The sequence below is a fragment of the Chiloscyllium plagiosum genome, chromosome 15 (genome assembly GCF_004010195.1).
Source record: "Chiloscyllium plagiosum isolate BGI_BamShark_2017 chromosome 15, ASM401019v2, whole genome shotgun sequence".
Classification (NCBI taxonomy): domain Eukaryota; kingdom Metazoa; phylum Chordata; class Chondrichthyes; order Orectolobiformes; family Hemiscylliidae; genus Chiloscyllium; species Chiloscyllium plagiosum.
In genome coordinates, this window is record NC_057724.1 from 9736642 (window position 1) to 9752525 (window position 15884).

The 15884-nt window shown below is 41.1% G+C and overlaps 1 protein-coding gene across 3 annotated transcripts in view; it reads right to left on the reverse strand.

Moving 5' to 3' along the window:
• Window positions 1-15668, reverse strand: part of LOC122557099 (MICOS complex subunit MIC27-like) — a 48371-nt gene extending 32703 nt beyond the window's left edge. For 2 of the 3 annotated variants that reach the window (XM_043704403.1, XM_043704399.1), the window contains exons 1-2: window positions 15565-15668; window positions 3396-3500 (exon numbers count right to left, since the gene is read on the reverse strand). In XM_043704403.1, coding sequence (XP_043560338.1) covers window positions 3396-3500; window positions 15565-15576 — 117 coding nt within the window. In that variant the 5' untranslated portion in view covers window positions 15577-15668. Of the gene's footprint in view, window positions 1-3395; window positions 3501-4816; window positions 4917-15564 lie in introns of those variants that run through there. The other variant, XM_043704402.1, reaches the window with a different exon arrangement.
• Between the last annotated feature and the right edge of the window lie 216 nt (window positions 15669-15884).

Sequence of the window (15884 nt, forward strand, 5' to 3'; positions counted from 1 at the left end):
GGTAAAGGAAAAGGAGACCATGACAGTAGTGCAGATAGTTTAGCACAGGGTAAAGCGATAACCCATGAGGGGAAAAAAAAGAGCAGTAAAAAAGCACAGGAGTTTTCACCGTAATGAAGCAGGCCACATGAAATCAGTGATGCTTGTGCAGAAGAAGCATTGAGAAGATGGATGAGGGAAATCAGGATAAACCAGTGAGTTTTGTTGAAATGGTAAAGCACAAAATTAAAACTCTGCAAGAGTTTACAACCTGATCGGGGGTTGGTTGAGAAGAATTTATTTGTGTGTAGATAAGGTTGACTCATGTATGCCAACATGAGCAGGTAAAGAAATTAAGATTTTGAGAGATATGGGAGCAAATCAATCTTTGATGATGAGAGATGAGGAGATACGTAAATCAAGTTGAGTATTGCCAGAAAATATGTGGAATTCATGGTGAGAAGAGCAATGTTCCATCATATAAAGTGAGGTTGCAGAGTCCGGTGTAAAGTGGTAAAGTGGTGGTAGATATAATAGAGGAATTTTTGGTTCAGGAAATACAGTTTATCCTCGGTAATGATATAATTGGATCATAGGTGAGAATGGCGTCTACTAAGGTTGAAAAACCAGTGGAAAATCAGACACTGAGGTGTTACAGGAAGTATATCCTGAAATTTTCCCTGACTGTGTGGCAACATGCTCACAAAGGTTGAAGCAGGAGGAGAAATCAAGGAATAAAAATAAGGAAGTTGAAGTTGCATGATCAGAAACTATGTTTCATTGAATTATAGAATCCCTACAGTGTGGAAGCAAGCCATACAGCCCATCCAGTCCACAGCAACCCTTGAAAAGCATCCCACCCACACCCACCCTCCTACCATATTCCCCTGTAACCCTGCATTTGCCATGGCTAATCCACCTAACCTGCATGTCCCTGGACACTATGGGCAATTTAGCATGGCCAAACTACCCACCCTCCGGTTTCCTCCCAGAGTCTTTGGACTCTGGGAGGAAACGGAGCACCTAGAGGAAATCCACACAGACACAGAGAGAATGTGGAAACTCCACAAAGTCAGTTGCCTGAGGCTGGAATCAAACCCACCCCCCTAGCGCTTTGAGGCAGCAGTAGTAATTACTGAGCCACTGTGCCAAATGGTTGAGAAAAAACATGAATCGGAAGAGAACCCCAGCTTTTAGCTATAACAGAGAGAGGAATAAGAGCTTCCACATCCAGCTTCAAGACCCTAGCAACTGCAGAAAACTAAAACTAAAACTCCTGGTTCTTGGGAGCATGACCCAACCCTTCATGCAGCTTCTATTATCCTAACTTAATTCCAAGGCGCCTCAAACTGTTTATTGGCTTTGTACAGACAGCTCAATATCTCTGTCTCAACCTTTCTTCATTAAAATAAAACAGGACAAAATACTCCTCTTAAAACCACTGAATCATCACACCAATTATTGCAGTTAATAGAGGCCCATAAAGTCAGAGAGGATGGCACAGTATGACAGCTCATACACAGTGATGCTGCAGAATAAGAAATATGTATGGCAAGAGTATGCTATTGTCTACACATGCCATGGACATTTAGTAAGAGGGTGATTTTTTTTCTTCCTTTAATGATCTACCATCCAAAAGGAAAATGACTGTAAGTCTGGATAAGTAAAATTAAAGATCCCATGTTAGACTTTTGTCTTTTTGGCGAGAATGGAGGTGTACAAGTGAAATTTCAGACTCAAAATAGTCTCAGATTAGATAAAACAGTTTGCTAGAAGAAACCAACTGTCCCTAGTTTTGAGGAATGGAGAGAAAATGACAGACAACAAAAAGAAGTCTGCATTTATACAGCACCTGATCACATCTCACTGAAATGATGTTTTGTAGAAGGATGTGCTACTCTGATGTTGAGACACTTTGTAAGGAAGTTCAACAGTTGTGTTACAGATACAAATATCCTGCAAATTTAGAATGAGATGAATATGCTGTGCTACTGTAATGAAACAAAGGGCTGAAGATGCTGGAGATCTGAAACGAAAACATGAATTCTGATGAAGAGTCACCAGGCATGAAATGTCAACTCTGCTTTCTTCCCACAGATACTATCAGATCTGCTAGGTTAATCCAACAATTTCTGGTTTTGTTGCTGTGATACTGTTTTAGGTGGTGTTCATTGATGGAGGAAGGTTGGCCAATATACTGGGGGAAAGTCTACTTTCACTGTCTGAATTCTAGTATATACATGCAGAAAGTCTTCTCCATTAAGTTCTTTCTGAGAAATAGTCTCAAATGTTGTGAAGATGACCATCTTAAAAGGAGAGTCTCCTGGCAAAGATGGAGTAATGTATTAGTTTGACAGGTCTCCTTTTAAAGTCTTACTTTAAAGGGCTTACACCCTTTTCACCAACACATTCCACCCTGACCTTAAATTTACCTGGACCATCTCTGACACCTCCCTCCCCTTCCTGGACCTCTCCATCTCCATCAGTGACGACCGACTTGACACTGACATCTTCTACAAACCCACCGACTCCCACAGCTACCTGGATTACACCTCTTCCCACCCTAACTCTTGCAAAAATGCCGTCCCGTATTCCCAATTCCTCCGCCTACGCCGTATCTGCTCCCAGGAGGAGGGATGTGCTACTCTGATGTTGAGACACTTTGTAAGGAAGTTCAACAGTTGTGTTACAGATACAAATATCCTGCAAATTTAGAATGAGATGAATATGCTGTGCTACTGTAATGAAACAAAGGGCTGAAGATGCTGGAGATCTGAAACGAAAACATGAATTCTGATGAAGAGTCACCAGGCATGAAATGTCAACTCTGCTTTCTTCCCACAGATACTATCAGATCTGCTAGGTTAATCCAACAATTTCTGGTTTTGTTGCTGTGATACTGTTTTAGGTGGTGTTCATTGATGGAGGAAGGTTGGCCAATATACTGGGGGAAAGTCTACTTTCACTGTCTGAATTCTAGTATATACATGCAGAAAGTCTTCTCCATTAAGTTCTTTCTGAGAAATAGTCTCAAATGTTTTGAAGATGACCATCTTAAAAGGACAGTCTCCTGGCAAAGATGTATTAGTTTGACAGGTTTCCTTTTAAAGTCTTACTTTAAAGGGCTTACTTTATCAAAAAGCAGGTGACAAAATGATAGAACCTGTGGAACTAGTCAGCTCTAGCAAACATCAGTCATGTCCAACATAAACAAACTGCTATGCTCAGAGTAACTCATACATGACAGGTCTTAGGGCTGTGGTCGTGGGGTAATAAACAATCACACCCAGCATGTCTGGTGACTTCACAAAGTTATATATATTTTTTAAATTCTTCTACATCATATAAATATTTAATCCAAACAGGTTTTGAAAACTTCAAAAGAAATTCAATGAAACTTGAGAAAAAGAACTCACCTGCTCAGGCTTGACTGAATCCTTATTCTGGTGACTTTTACTTGAAGCATATACTTTGAAAGATACCATCCCCAGAGCAGCTGGAAGTGCTGACAATCTAACAACCTGCGAGAATTAAAATCAAATTACTTGGCATTCTTACTGAATGGAGTCATTTTTCAGTCACTAATATCAGGGCTAAAACTCGCCAGTTCAGTAGTTACATCAGTTTGTGCACTCAATCAATACTTACCTCTCTTTAAAAGAAATGCCTGAATAATTCATTGCGCTATTCCTTTCTCCAATGTAAAACTGATCATAAAAATAAACAGAACATGCAAAATATCCTGCTTTCCTATTTGTAACTGATTTAATCAATTGTAATTTTGCTTAGTAAGGATCAAGAACCAAATAGTTGCTGTGAAACAAGAACTGAAATTATTTGCAAAGGGCAATTATGTTGAAGCCAAATAAATTGGACATCCTCAAAACTTTGCACTCCTCCATTACAACCAGTGACTATGCTTAAAAATAGCTGTAAATCACTTTTGACATGTCAGATGCTATATAAATGCACATTTACTATTTCTTTTAACCAAGCCGAAAAGCACTTCCTGACTGAAGAGAAATGCCTGCTTCCAAGTTTGGTTCCTTCTTCTGAAATCAGCAAAGCACTGGGAAATCTTGCAAAAGCATTTAAACATAGAAAGGAAAGTTAATTTAATGCCTCATCTTGGCAAGTCTCACAGAAACTTTAATCACTTAAATCAAGTGACAGGGAGCTGGCTTACTTTCCCACAACCTATTGACTGTAGTTTTCATGTCAACACTAAAATATATTCCGATAATGAAACACTGCGACAATTCTATTTTCTCTTATTCCCTAATATGCTCAAGGCTAGTGAAACTACACTTCCAAACACAAGCATGATTGGTACTGACCCAGACTTAACACTTTGTTAGTTTAAAAAAAAGACTTGATTTTGAGCAATAAATTATTTCACAAACTATGCTCTCTCAGAAGACAGCATCCATTGAAAGTACATGTGTTTATGGCAGGGGGAGGAGAGAACAGTTCTCTGCCTAGAGTTTACTCAACTTTTGTGAAACATTTGAGTCAAGTTACAGCTCTGTTATCAAACAACAATCAGACGATTTTTTGATAAATATTTGGCATCATAAATCATTTTTATGTATCAGTGTTGTCTTTCAAAACCACATTTGCAAAATTAGACATTATCAACGAAGTGCTGCAACAGTACACAGGTCCAGTTCAAGGGGCATTCAGCCTGCATTTAAAATATAAGCATTGCGTCTGTAACTTCCTGCAACGCAAGTCTGCAGTCAGGACCTGGGCTCTTTTAGTCTTATTCTACTGTGTTCCACAAGCACGGTTAACTTTCACCTCATTGTGTACTTGGGTTGCTTTTACAGGACAATACCTGTCAAATTGTCCCTCGGAGGTAAATCAGATGGCAAGTGATACTGAGCAAAACAAAATCTCAGGAGGAACGTCTGCTTGCTGAAGTAGACAGCTTTTACACAGGCACTGCCACTGCATTGGCAGTGAATGTGCTCCATCTGCAGTTGAAACAAATGCAGCACAAGTTTAATTCTGAGGCTGCGACAAGATACGCTTGGAAAAGTTAAAAATAAATTGTTACAGATTTGCAGTTCCAACAGAATAGAGTTTGTAGCTCTCGAGGTCAGGTATACAACAGATTTTGTCTCTTAACATACCTTTGTGAAGAGCCGTGGGACCACTCGAATGTACGAATTTATTGCTGTCTGCTTTGATGATAGAAGCACCAATGTACAAAATATGGTTCTCCAAGTTCAGATAAAACAGTACTAACATTCCAAGCTCAGACATGGCTGTGATTAGTGAAAGTGTAAACTAGAGGAATCCAGAACTCAGCTAATGTCCTGAGGACCCCGGGTTCAAATCCTGCCAAGGCAGATGATGGAATGTGAATTCAATAAAACTATTTAGAATTAAGAATCTATTGATGGCCATGAAACTATGCCTGGTTGTTGGGAAAAAATCCTCCTGGTTTTGGTACTTCAGGGAAGGAAATTTGCCACGCTCACAGTGTGGCCTACATGTGACTCCAGACCTACACCAATGTGGTTGACTGTCAATTGTTCTCTGAAATGACTTGGTCACGCAATTGATCGCTACAAAGTCTCAAAGAAATGGAACTGGATGGACCACCTGGCATCGATCTAGGCACTGGGAACGATAGCAGCAAAAACAGTCCTGTTGACCCTGTAAATTCCTCCATACCAACATCCGGGGGGCTAGTGCCAAAATTAGGACAGCTGTCCCACAGGCAGGTCAAGCAACAGCCCGTGTCAACAAGTGTGGAGCTGGAAAAGCACAGCAAGTCAGGCAGCATCCCAGGAGAAGAGTCAACGTTTCAGGGCATAAGCCCTTCATCAGGAATGGCTGAACAAAGAGTTACTTGAAAGAGAGAGTAAAAGCAGGGCCTGATCCTGTTTCTTAGTATATTCTGTTGCTTCTGTTCAGGTCTGCACTGTCTCCTGGACCTTCTCCCCCGCACTGTTCATATTCTTGCAGCCTCTGCTCTGACTAGATTTTTTTCCTTTTTGTTGTACAGTATAACAAATTAGAAACTGAGATTGGATTCACCTGAAAGATTTTTATTTATTCACTCATGGGACGTGGGTGTTGCTGGCTGGCCAGCATTTATTGTCTGTTCCTATTTGCCCTTGAGAAGGTAGTGGTGAGCTGCTTTCTGAAACCATTGAAGTCCATGTGCTGTAGATAGACCACATAGCCCTGAGGGAACATCTAGGATTCCAGGATTGCGACCCACTGACACTGAAGGAATGGCGATATAATTCCATAGCAGGATGATAAGATGTTTGGAGGGGAACTGCAGGTATCCATTTCCTTCAACAGTTCTTAATATCACCTGCAATGAATTGGCTGAAAACTTGCATCTGTTATGCTGAGGAACACTGGAGGATGCCAAGATGGATCATCAACTTGGCACTTCTGGCTGAGATTACTGCTAATACTTCTGCCTTATCTTTTGTTCTTATATTTGTTGACCTTGGCCTTCGAGAAGGAAGTGGTTACATGTTTGGAAGGTGCTGTCTCAGGATCTTTGACGAATTTCTGCCGTGCATCTTGTAGACAGTACACACTGCTGCTCCTGAGCAGCTGTGGTAGAGGGAATGGATGTTTGGATGTGGTGCCAATCAATCATGCTGCTTTGTCCCAGTTGGTGTCACGCTTATTGAGTGTTGTTGGAGCTATACTCATCCAGACAACTGAGGAGTATTCCATCACACCCTTGACTTATGCCTTGTAGATGGTGGGCAAGCTCTGGGGAGTCATGACGTGAGTTATTCAATATTCCTAGCTTCTGACCTGGTCTTGTAGCCACTGTATTTATGTAGCGAGTCCAGTTGAGTTTCTGGTCAATTATAGCACCCCAAATGTTGATAGAGAGGATTTAGTGATATCAAAGGATGGTGGTTACATTGTCTCTTTTTGGAGGTGGTCATTGCCCAGTACTTGCGTGGTGTCATTATTATTTGTCATTGGTCAGCCCAAGCCTGGATGCTGTCCAAGTCTTATTGCATTTCTACATGGACTGATTCAGTATATGAGAAATAGTGAATAGTGCTGAACATTATATAATCATAAGCGAACACCCCCACTTCTGACCTTATAATGGAGGAAAAGTCATTGATGAAGCACCTGAAGATGGTTTGGCCAAGGACACTAGCCTGAGGAACTCCTGGAGCTGAGATGACTGACCTCCAACATCCATGACTATCTTCCGATGTGCCAGGCATGATCCCAACTCTGGAGAGATTCCCCTCTCCCCCACCCATTTCCTGTCGACCGCAGTTTTACTCGGGCTCCTTGATGCCACACTCGATTGACTGAATGTCAAGGCTGTCACTTTCACCTCCCCTCTGGAATTCAGCTCTTTTGTCCATGTATGAACCAAGGCTGTAACGAGCCAGGAGCTCACCACCACCTTCTCAAGGCAACTAGGGAGGGGCAATAAACTCTGACCAGCCAGCAATACCCACGTCCCATGAGTGAATAAATAAAAATCTTATGGACAAATTCAATTTCAGTTTCTAATTTGTTATACTGTACAAGGAGAAAAAAAATCTAGTCAGAGCAGAGGCTGTAAGAATATAAACAATGTGGGAAAGAAGGCCCAGGACAAAGTGCAGACCTGAACAGAAAAAGTACTAGGGAAACTTTTGAGGCCAAAGCCAATAAATACCTGGACATGATGGGTTACATTCTCTGCTTTAAAAGGAAGTAGCTGGAGGTAGTGTATGCACTGCTAGTCATCTTCCGAGATTACTTAGATACTGGAAATGTCCCACAGGATTGGAAGACTACCAATGCAATACCTTCAATTAGAAAGCTTTGGAGGTAAAAATAAATGTGCAATCAAAGGTCAATTGGCTTAATATGTGTAATTAAGAACAAAGGTTATAAAAGATGTGTTAGTAGAACATTTACAAAAACAAAATAAAATCAGACTGAGTCAGTAAGGCTTCATGAAGGAGAAATCATGCTTGACAAATTTATTCCAGTTCTTTGAGGAGTAACAAGCAGGATTGATATAGGGAACCAATAAATACAATATATTTGTATTTTCACAGGTTTTCAATAAGGTACCACTTATTAAACGACTTAATGAACCTACTGTGTGTGTGTGTGTGTGTAAGAGAGACTGTGTGTGTGAGTAGTACATTAACATGGATAAAGGATTATAACTTAGAACATTACAGTGCAGTACAGGCCCTTCGGCCATCAATGTTGCAGCTTAGCTAACTAATACAAGCAAGGCTAGAAAAAAGGGGTATTTTCAGGATGGTAACCTAAAATGAGTGGAGTGCCACAAGGATCTGTGCTGGAGCCGCAATTAATTTCAATATATATTAATGACTTGGACAATGAAAGTCAATGTATTATAGCTAAGTTGGTGGATGACACAAAAATAGTTGGAAGGTAAATGGGATGATATGAAGACTCCACAGAGAAACACAAGCTAAGTAGGTGGGCAAAACCTTGTCGGATGGAATATAATGTGAAAACCTGAGAATTATGGACTTTGGCAGGAAAAATAGAAGAGCTGAATGTTATTTTAAAATGGAGGAAGCTGCAGCACAGAGGGGTTTGGGGGTCCTCCTGCATACATCACTGAAAGCTAGCATCTAATTTCAGTGGGCAAGAGGGAAGGCAAACAGAGGGAAGGCTTTTATTTCAAAAAGAATGGAGTACATAAATAGGGAAATCTTGCTAAACCCATGCAAGTAAAGAGTCAGACCACACCCAGAATATTGTGAAAATTATGCTCCTCTTACATTGGGAAAGAGACGTTAACACTGGAGGCAGCCCACAGAATATTCACTCTGTTAGTTCTGAGTATGGAGAGAATGGCTAATGAAGGGAGGTTTAGGATTGGGTCTGTACTCAGTCGAATTTTGAAGAATGAAATCATAGATTTTTTAGGGGCTTGCAGAGGGATTGTGGGACAGTCCAGTTATAGAGGACATAATCTCAGAGTAAAGAGTTGCCCACCTAGTACAGAGATAAGGGGAATTTTTCTCTCACAGAGGGTAATGAATCTATCACTTTTTTTTTACCACAGGGGGCTGCTGAGACTGGGTTGCTAGATTGCTAAGTATATTCAAGGCCGATATTAATCGGTAAGGAAACCAAATGTTATGGGGGATTAGGCAGGAAAGTGAAGTTGAGGATTATCAGATCAGCCACAGTGTCACTGAATGGCACAGCGGACTCCATGCGCGTGCAACTTATGGGCTAATGTCAGTTAATTGATCAAGTTGGCAGAAAAATGACAAATGAGATTCCACCTGGAGAAATGGGAAGTAATGGACTTGGGTAAGGAAAAAAAGACAAAGGAATACATAACAAATAAATAAATAGTCAAATACTGAGAAGTGTGAAGGTACAAGGGGACCTTGGAGTGCCTATCCTCAGACCCTGAGGAAGCAAGACAGGTATTTAGGACAATTGAGAAGGCATATGGGTTACTTTCCTTTACTACCTAACAGCGTAGAGATTAAGAAAGTTTTACAAGAAATGCATAAAACACAGGTCACTATTATAGGAAGAAGGTGATTGCACTAGAGAGAATACAGACAAAGTTTAAGGAGTGTTGCCAAGGCAGGATAATTTTAACTATGAAGAAAGATTGGAGTTCCTTCATTTGGAACAGAGGATAAGAGTCATAGAGATGTACAGCACCCTTCAGTCCAATTCATCCATGCCAACCAGATATCCCAACCCAATCTAGTCCCACCTGCCAGCACCCACATCCCTCCAAACCCTTCCTGTTCATATACTCATCTAGATGCCTTTTAAATATTCCAATTGTACCATCCTCCACCACTTCTTCTGGCAGCTCATTCCATTTGAGGTGTAAATATTATGAGGTGCCCAGGAAGAATGGATTTAAAGTCAGTTTCCTTAGCAGATATCAATAACTAGGCAGTATTGAACCAAAGTAAAAGTAAAGTGACAGGATTAGAAGAGAATAGAGGAAGTATTTTCTCACCTGGGGATGGTAGAGGTGTGGGATGCTTGCTCAAAGGTTCATAGAGGCTCTTCTTTGGCCAGCATGATCAATGGGCAATATGGAGAAAGTGAGGACTGCAGATGCTGGGGATCAGAGCTTAAAAATGTGTTGCTGGAGAAACGCACCAGGTCAGGCAGCATCAAAGGAGAAGGAGAATCGACATTTTGGGCATAAGCATAAGTTCCTGAAGAAGGGCTTATGCCCGAAACGTCGATTCTCCTTCTCCTTTGATGCTGCCTGACCTGCTGCGCTTTTCCAGCAACACATTTTTAAGCAATGGGCAATATGGCTTACTTTTGTGTCTTAAACCTTCCCTGTGTCAATGTAAAATTTTGCTAAACACTAATGCACACCCAGCAAGTGCAAAGATCTAACTTCTCCAATGCAATTTTCAGTGTCATGCTGTCAGCAGAATTTTTGTTTTAAACTGAAATTGGCCTTCAAAGCTAAATAAAAAGCCCCAGACGCCTAAAAAGAATCCTATATCTCAAAAAGCATTGATGACCATGATTAGTACTCCACCTAGAGGGTAAAAGGTTCCTTCTACCCTGCCATCAGTTAAGAAAATAAATAAATACTGTTTATAGAGGAGAGCACAGGATTCTCCATAGATAGCAGTGTGATAATTAGCTATAAATTTACAGGACCGCAACTATGAACCTTCAAATGATCATTAAATGCTGTCCAATACACTCTGGACAACACACACAGGGAGATTTGAAGGCATGCAAAAATTCAATTAAATTTTAGCGATGCTCTACCTGTTCCTCACTCAATTTCACTGGGTGAAGTAATTTGCTAATCACATGAAAGTATTACTGGGCTTTATTTGTAATTATATTGCACATGGCTTTATTGTGTGATTTTGAATGTAAGAGTAAAGTTTTCCACTGTTTATGACTCACCAGAGAGAATTAACCTGCTGTATTAGGATTAAGGAAGGAGTGTAGCTGGTATTATCTTTTTTGAAAGAAGATTCATTTAATCCAACGAATTGATTATCAAAAAGATTTCTCAGTACTGTTAAGATTTTATTAATAGCTGAAATGCCTTTTTTGTATCACCATGGTTTCTTCTGTTGGTAACAAATAAATAAGGAATGACAGAGTTACCGCAGTCTTGTGGGAACATCCAGTGTTATGTGGCCACTTCAGGACACTCCTTGTGTCTTGAGCAGCTGCTAGTGCCACTATGGTGCATTCATGAGGCTCAGACCTCTCAGGATAGCGTATTTGTACACTTGATCATTCTGCAGCTGACAGCATACAGGAAGTGGGAGGAAGTAAAAAAGAATTGGCAGACAGTACGGATGTTGCTGTCCAAATCATATTCTGCTCTGAATACTGAGAATGGTGGTTCATTTGGGAGGTGAAAGCCAAGTCCACAATACCACAGGTAGCTCAGCTGCACAATGAGGGTACAAATAAGATTTGAATAGCCATACTGATTTTGATAGCCTGAGGAGCTGATAGACATTTTTGGGCCATAGACCCTCACTGAACAGCTGTAAAGCACAGGTCAGGTGGTGGCTGGGTGGGGAGGGGGTAGCAAAGATTTTCCTCCATTTCAGCATGCCCTTAGTACACTTTCTCCCAGGTAAACCGGTTAAAGAAAGCATCTCTCCAGCCAGTCACTGTTCAAAACAGCCTTAGCAAGTATCTACAGCAAATAAGCAGTTATCAACAGTTACCTCCAATGTCCACAGTAAACTTTCAATTACCTCTTTTAAAGAAAACACTGCATTCATTCCAACAAAACTAGATATAAATTAATCCTACTCAATACTTCAAAACTCAAGTCCTTCAAGTAAGATTAAACGTATTAATGTCTTTGTAACATCAGTAATAAAGGGCGATTGCCAACAGCACATCCAACAGAATTTTTCTCGAGCATCTCGATGCTGGTAGATTGCCCATTTAACCCAGAGATGTATTTAGAATCACAGAATGGTTCCAACATAACAGGCAGCATTGAAGACAGTTTACAAGAGCAACTAATGTAATCACACTCCATCACTACTTCTCTATTATGCTCAGTCACCAAATATTAATCCTCTTTTACTTTCTAGTCAGGTTTGCTCTTCGTTTCAAGACCCTTATTCCATTTATACACCGATTGTTGTTGCTGTAACACGTGGAAGCTGCTAGACACAAATGTGGTCCACAGCAAACATGTCTGTAATAAGTGTTTGCAGCTCGAAGTCCAAGCTGAGGAGCTGCAAATGTTGTGCTGTACCAAGAAAGAGAAAAGTTACCTGAAGACTGTTCCAGAGGGCAGTTACACCACTCAGACTAGGCAATTCAAAATTGGTCAGTGATCAGGGACAGGAGGGTGTGACTGCAGGTGAAACAGGTATGAGGATTCCAGCAGTTGCAGGTAGTGCTTGACCCCTACAATCGACAAGCAGTTATGAGAGTTTGCAGGCACTGGGGACTGCAAGGTGGATAAGCAAACCGACCACACACCTTAGTAAATGGAACCATTCAAGTGCAGGTAGGAAATAGGAATTTCATTGTGTTCGGACAGTATAATTAGGGGGATGCATACTGAACTTTACATGGATGAGGGACTCCCAAAGGTTGCCTTGTCTGCCCGGTGCCAGAGTTAAGGACATTTCTTTGGGGCTAGAGATAAACCTGGAGAAGGAGGGGAAGGATCCAGTTATCATCCACATTGGTGCCAACAACATATTAGATTTGAAAGGAGGTTCTACTGAAAGGTTTTGAATAGTTAGGAGTTAATCTCAAAAGTAGAATTTCCAAGCTAATCATCTCTGAATTATTATCAAAGCCTCAGGCAAACTGGTACATAGTAAATAAAGTCAAGGAGTTAAATGTGTGGCTTAAAGATTAATATGCATGAAATAGATTTCAGGTTGTGGGATACTGGCACCAGTATTAGGACAGACTTCATTTGAACTATGTTGGACTAGTGAATTGAATACCTAGGACTGTAGACAGGGCTTTAAAGAAATTAGAGGGGAGGGAGAGTTTGAGAGGAAATGTAGGCATAAATAATGGAAGCTAATTGTATAATCACTTGTATAAAGGTGATAGAGGAAAGAACAGAGCATACAAACATATAAACTGAGTAAGTATAATCAAAGAAGGGAAGAAATGGTCAAGAGGCAAAACGAGTGGCTTTTTACTTGAATGTGTGTATTCAGAACAAAATAAATTAATTGATAACATAAATACAGGTTAATTGATTTGATCTTACAGTCATTACAGTGACACAGTTACAAGGATATTAAAACTGGGAAGCTTTGAAGCAGAAGTCCCTCTTGTCACAGAGTCCAGTTCATGGCAAGACCTAGTGCTTGGGAATATTTTTTTAAAATGAGTGGATGCTGTTGTGCTGCAGCTAAAATATATTTCTGGATGATCGGAAACTCCAAAGCTCTTACCACTTACTGAATGTACTCAAAGGATTTGCAGATTGATGATCAACCTGTTTGACCATGTAATAACTTCCATGGCCATTGAGTTGTGAAGCAGACTCTGACCGCGGAGTTTCTGTCTCAGAAGCTACCTGCTGCACTACAAGACCTCCTTGGAAAAAGTGGAATTTACTCAGCGAAAGAGGCCACACAATCCACATTTAATTCAGAGTTCTCAGGTAAGAATGCCTACTCTGAGAGGTTTACAGTCACCAGATTTCAGACTTGAGCTCCAAATCCACCTCAGACTTTTAAAAACTTATCTGTACAAGGATGTTGCGGAGGTTAGAGGGTTTGAGGTATAGAGAGAGAGTGAATAGGCACGGGCTTTTGTCCCTGGAGTGTCGCAGATTGAAGTGTGACCTTGTAGAGGGTTATAAAATCATGAGTTGCATGGGCAGGGTGAATGGCCAAGGTCTTTTTCTCAGGTTAGGGAAGTCCATAACTAAACAGCGTAGACTTAAGGTGAGAGGGGAAAGATTTAAAAATGGACCTAAGGGGCAATTATTTCATGCAGAGGGTGGTGCATATAAGAAATGACCTGCCAGAGAGAGTGGTGGTGGTGACTGGTATAATTATAAAATTTTAAAAGGCATCTTCATGGGTACGTGAATAGGAAGGGTGGAGAGGGATATGGACCATAAGCTGGCAAATAGGACGTGATTAATTTAGGATATTTGGGAGGCATGGATGAGTTGGACCAAAGGATCTGCTTCCATGCCGTTCAACTCTATGACTCTATGTTAAGAATAGTGCATTAATGAGTGACGAGTCTCAGTTTAGTAAGCATTAGACACTGCACTGCTTCCAATTGGGCACTGTTACACAAGCATGATTGAAGACAGCCAAAATGGAAAATGACAAAATCATCACCATTTTCTTCTGAAGTTATGTACACAATTTTATTATGTAGCTGCACTATATCTGACATGGGAGTATTTGATATTCAATGTCTGAAATTCCCAAGTGTTGACAGACTGTATCAAAACAGTATTTATGCTATAAAATTTAAAATGCATTTTCAGTAAGCATTAAACAGCATTTCACTGCAGATCAGGCCACTAATATTTTGCCCATACTCATTTCAGCAGTCTAAATTCTAGGCACTGAGATTCCCACTCGAAATGCCTCTTCCCTCCTTTAGAACACAATGTAAAACATAATTATTGGCCAAGCTTTTGGGCACACATGCCCTAATATCTCATGAGGTTCAGAACCAAACTTTGTTTGACAACACTCCTGCAAAGGATATTTACATAATCAATTGAATTCTAAACATACACATGTAAACACAGCTACATATATAAAGCTATCTATAGTTATTAACACAACTGATCACAACACCTTCCTGCCATGTCTGCTCCATTGGTCAGCTGGGGTGACATTCCCAGTTCAATTCTCACCCATCTGACATTAGTGCCTTCTTTATCTATCTGTCATTATTACCATTGGTGTTCCCCAAAAGAATATATCCATCACTCTCCACTCCTCATCAGAGCGTAAACCCTTAGCAATATCATCAGAAAGTACAGTGTTCATCTCCATATCCAGCTTCCCTCTCTAACAAAGGCAAAACACTGTCAAAGATGGAAATCTGAAACAAACACAAGGAAAGTTGGCAAGAGAAATAGATTAAAGGCTTCAAGCTTGTTGTGACATTTGTTCAGTTCTGACGAAGAGTCAACAGTGGATTTGAAACATTAACTTTGCTTCTCGCTCTGCAGATGCAGTGGGCCTGAATTTCTCCAGCATTCTGTGTTTGCTCCAGCTCCAGGCAGCATCCCTCACAACTCTCCCTAAAAATGTAAAGGGTACTTGCCAACTCCCACATGTTTGATCAAGCTTTGCTCACCTAAGCTATTGCTTTATGAGGCTGAGTGTTACAGTGTTTTGATCTTTCATGCTCCAGTGAAGGACGCCAGGATGGTTCATTCAATTAAAGGCGCTATATAAGTGTACCTTGTTAATCTACAAACTCTGACAGACGGGCCGCCTTTCTGATATGCACTATCACTGAAACTGTCAGTCCATGCAAGTACCAGGGCTCCTGCTACCGTGGGGCCACACAATACGGTCAATTGAACAACCACCGGAGCCCGGCCTCTCGCCGCCGAACAAAGTACAGCTGCCTGGCGACACTCACCTGAGACGCCATTACGACAGCGCCGGCTCCGGGACATGCGTATTGCCCTCAGCGCCGGCTCCGGGACATGCGCGATGCCAGACATGCCGGTAACAGAATATGCGCATTGCCCGAAGTGCCGGCGCCGTTACATGAGCACTCCCAACGTGCCGACGTCCGAACATGCGTAATGCACGTGTTGCCGGCTTCAGAGCATGCGCACTACCTTGAGTGCCGGCACCAGCGTTGGAGCATGCGCTTTGCCCAGGGTATGCTATCCATCATCTGGCAAAATGTTCAGTGCTGGCTCAAGCTCAATCTTTTGGGTAGTCATTGAGTGC